Source organism: Diospyros lotus, chromosome 14 (assembly GCF_014633365.1).
Source record: "Diospyros lotus cultivar Yz01 chromosome 14, ASM1463336v1, whole genome shotgun sequence".
Taxonomy (NCBI): domain Eukaryota; kingdom Viridiplantae; phylum Streptophyta; class Magnoliopsida; order Ericales; family Ebenaceae; genus Diospyros; species Diospyros lotus.
Genome location: NC_068351.1, coordinates 9,991,727 through 9,995,055, shown reverse-complemented (window position 1 = coordinate 9,995,055; position 3,329 = coordinate 9,991,727). Strand labels below are relative to the sequence as shown.

At 35.8% G+C, this 3,329-nt stretch overlaps 1 protein-coding gene across 1 annotated transcript; it reads right to left on the bottom strand.

The window, feature by feature from the left end:
- Positions 1-1,734: 1,734 nt before the first annotated feature.
- On the bottom strand, positions 1,735-3,084 carry LOC127790893 (UPF0481 protein At3g47200-like). Its single transcript, XM_052320623.1, has one exon. The coding sequence runs from the start codon at positions 3,082-3,084 to the stop codon at positions 1,735-1,737; it is 1,350 nt and encodes a 449-aa protein (XP_052176583.1).
- Between the last annotated feature and the right edge of the window lie 245 nt (positions 3,085-3,329).

Here is a 3,329-nt window from a genome sequence, read left to right as displayed (position 1 = left end):
TTTTGGATCAAGATATGAAATAATCAAGATAAAGTTGGGAAGCATTCCAAAATTTTTATCAAACTGTTTGTTAAATTTTTTGAAATGCATTAGAGAAAGCTTTCTAAAATTTTTATCAAAGTGTTTGTTAAATTCTTTGAAATGTATTAGAGAACACATAAGTCATTTTTTTCTTATATCTAGGGACCAAGATATGTTTATCTTGAAGGGGAGGAAAGATGCTTGAAAAATCCAGATAAGAGGTCATTAATAATTTTTCTAAGAATGATCAGATAAACTTAACAAACATGTTGAAAATGATAAAAATCTGGAATACATCTCATATCTTAACTTTTCCACCTCATATATTGATTAACAAACGCCCTCTCAATATATAAATAACTTTTTATCATTTTTCTGATTTTATTGAGAGAAATGACTAAAGAGTTTTTCTTTCTTCTTTCATATTCCCTCTTTCAATTTCTTCTTAAAATTTTCACAAAGAGAAAAAATAGAAGAAGACAACAAAAAGAAAAGGCTAAACCTGAAGTTTTTCTTCTTTAATTTTAACTTTTAGTTTTCTTCAACTAAAGGGTATGAATAATTTTTTTACACTCATTATTTTAACATAATAAATATATTTCACGTGATTATTTTAAATTTCTTATACAGAAATATTAAAAATACTGTTTATGTATTAATTTTATATTTTTGAAATAATGTGTTGAAGTTGTAATCTATGAAAGTTTTGTGACATTTTGAGTTGATGAAATGTTATAAAATCAAATGTGTTTACACATAATGATTGTTAAATATATAAATCACCCTTAAATATGTTTTTCATATAAATATATATATTATAGATTGATAAATGTGCAGCAAGATGTTTCAAAGAAAAAAAAGAAGCTCTAGGTGAGAATATAATTACAAGGCCAAAGCTAATTATAATTTGAATAATGTTAAGAATCATGATTAATAAAAGTGTCATCAATTATGTGGTGTCCTCTCGTTAGAAGAGGCTAAAAAGATCATGTGCTATTATTTATTTTACTTAATACCTCTTTCAATGAGAATGTGACTGTCATCAGTCATGACTCCTATCATTACAGACAGTCTATGCGTGATTTCCGATGCTCATGTCATCAATTATGTTATGAGAGATAAATTATAAATTGGACTTTAGACAATGATCGAACTCGTAACCTATCGAATTAACATCAATATATTACTCATTCAATTATTTGATTTATGTCCCGGTGTGTGGTAAGATAGTGAGATATAATATAATATTTACTTTGATTGATTTTTATTGGGTAATAAAAGAAACTCGATTTTGAGTATTATGAAAGTTGAGTTGGAGGGTCCAAGTAAACTGGAGGCACGGAATCTCCAAAAGGAATTCAGAAAAAGATAGCCGAAGCGAGAGACACCCCCGAACCCGCGGAGGGAGGACTCCACTTTCAGGGAGCATTAAAGGTATGGATTCTAGCCCTAAGCAAATAATTTAATATATAAATGTTAAGGTATATAAAAATGGAATTAAATAGAATGAAGGATAATCGTAATGGGGGTGTTGCATTAATAATAGAAATTTCCACAAACTTCTAACTGATTATTATACATTATACAATTATATTATGCGGAACAGAAAATGATAACTAAATTGTCTTTGTTTTGAGTCTTACCGTTGGTGTTCGTCCAAGACAAAAGTGATTTTGATTTAATTATTATAGAAATAATAATTAATTATTATTTCTATAATTGAATGGCAGAAAACACCGTTTGTGCGAGAGTCAAGCCGAGTGCAAGAATTGCAGCAATGAAAGCAATTAAGGCCCATGGGCTTCTGAAATGCGCGTGCACCCATTCAGCCAACCACAACCTAAGGCGACTGTTGTAGTAGCCGTAAATAGACTTCTTAACCTTCCCAAAAGCCTCAGGATTGGACACCAAATTTGTACTTATCTCGTTGAAAAGTTCGGCAGCCTGCTCGTCACTGCCCAACATATTGAGTATTACGCCTTTGTATCGTAATTCCTTCACATCTTCAGCATGATCGATTAATGTGTCCATGAGATAAACATACGAAGAAACCCTAAAATCGTCAAGAGTGCCGAGGCAAGCTTCCCAAGCCACCAAGTTCAAAAGCAAAGACTTGGTGACGTCGTCAATGGTTATGGGAGGGAGTCTTAGACATCCAGACAAGCATCCAGACTTAAACGATATATCAGAAAACCTCCGTGAGTGACTACACTTGAAATTGATTCCCACTGACTTCAATTCTGTAACCGAGCGATAAGGACACCAATTTGAAGACGAGTCGCAACTACCCCTTGTTATTTCATCAACATCGACGAATTTAGTACGAACAAGCTCAAGAAGATGAACAGGCTCCTCCTTTTCTTTCTCGTCCCCTTTCGGCTTGGGATCAGGTTTGCTGTTCCAGCAATTCTTCCAACATCTTGCATTTTCCTCATGAGGATCTTGCATGATTTGCGTGATGAAGTCGTCAATCATCTGCTCTCCTTCTCCTCCTTCGAACCTCAACTTCATCAATGGCTTCAGGAACTCATAAGGGAGTTGATTTTCTAACAGAGTAATATCGCGTATAATAAACTCCTTATCCTTTCTCTTCATCTTTACATCATCCTTTGTGCGTTTCACATAATTGTAAATGAACTGAAGAACGAAGCAACTGTCGAGGAACATCATCTTTGCAAACTCCTTGTCATCAAACGCATCTGTTGAGCCCTTGGCATAGCAGTTCCTGGCATCGACCGCTTGCGTCTCTACCGCATCATACAATTCCTCCATTGATTTGTTACTTTGATCCGCGTACTGTAAAGCAAACTGAATCTTGAAAGTTTCCATTCGTTCTAGCTTCGGCTTGCCGTGGTGGAGAGGTCCGATCGCAATCACCATGGGATCGAAGCACTTCTTGTTGGAATCGATGTCGCGAAAGGTCCACGGAGCCTTCTGGATCGTCGCTCGCTGCTTCTCTTCGTGAACATAGCGTTCCTTGTTCGATTCGATCTCAACAATCCACGAAACCCTCTGTTTCATACGCTCTGGTGACCCAATGGAAGCAACAGTATTTGAATCCATTTCCCTTATTTCACTTCTTACCACTTGAACTAGAGAATGATCCTCACCAACTTTAGTTTTCACTTCCACTTATTCCCTTTCTGCTTCCCTACGTGTGAGGACTGAGTAATATATAGAGACGAGACAAAGCTGCCGGGGTGTAATACAAACCTGGAAGCTTCGGTTACCAACCTCAGGTTCGGAACATCCCAGGCAAGCTCTTTGTTTGACGAGCCGGCCGGTGGGTGATTATTACACGGGGTAAA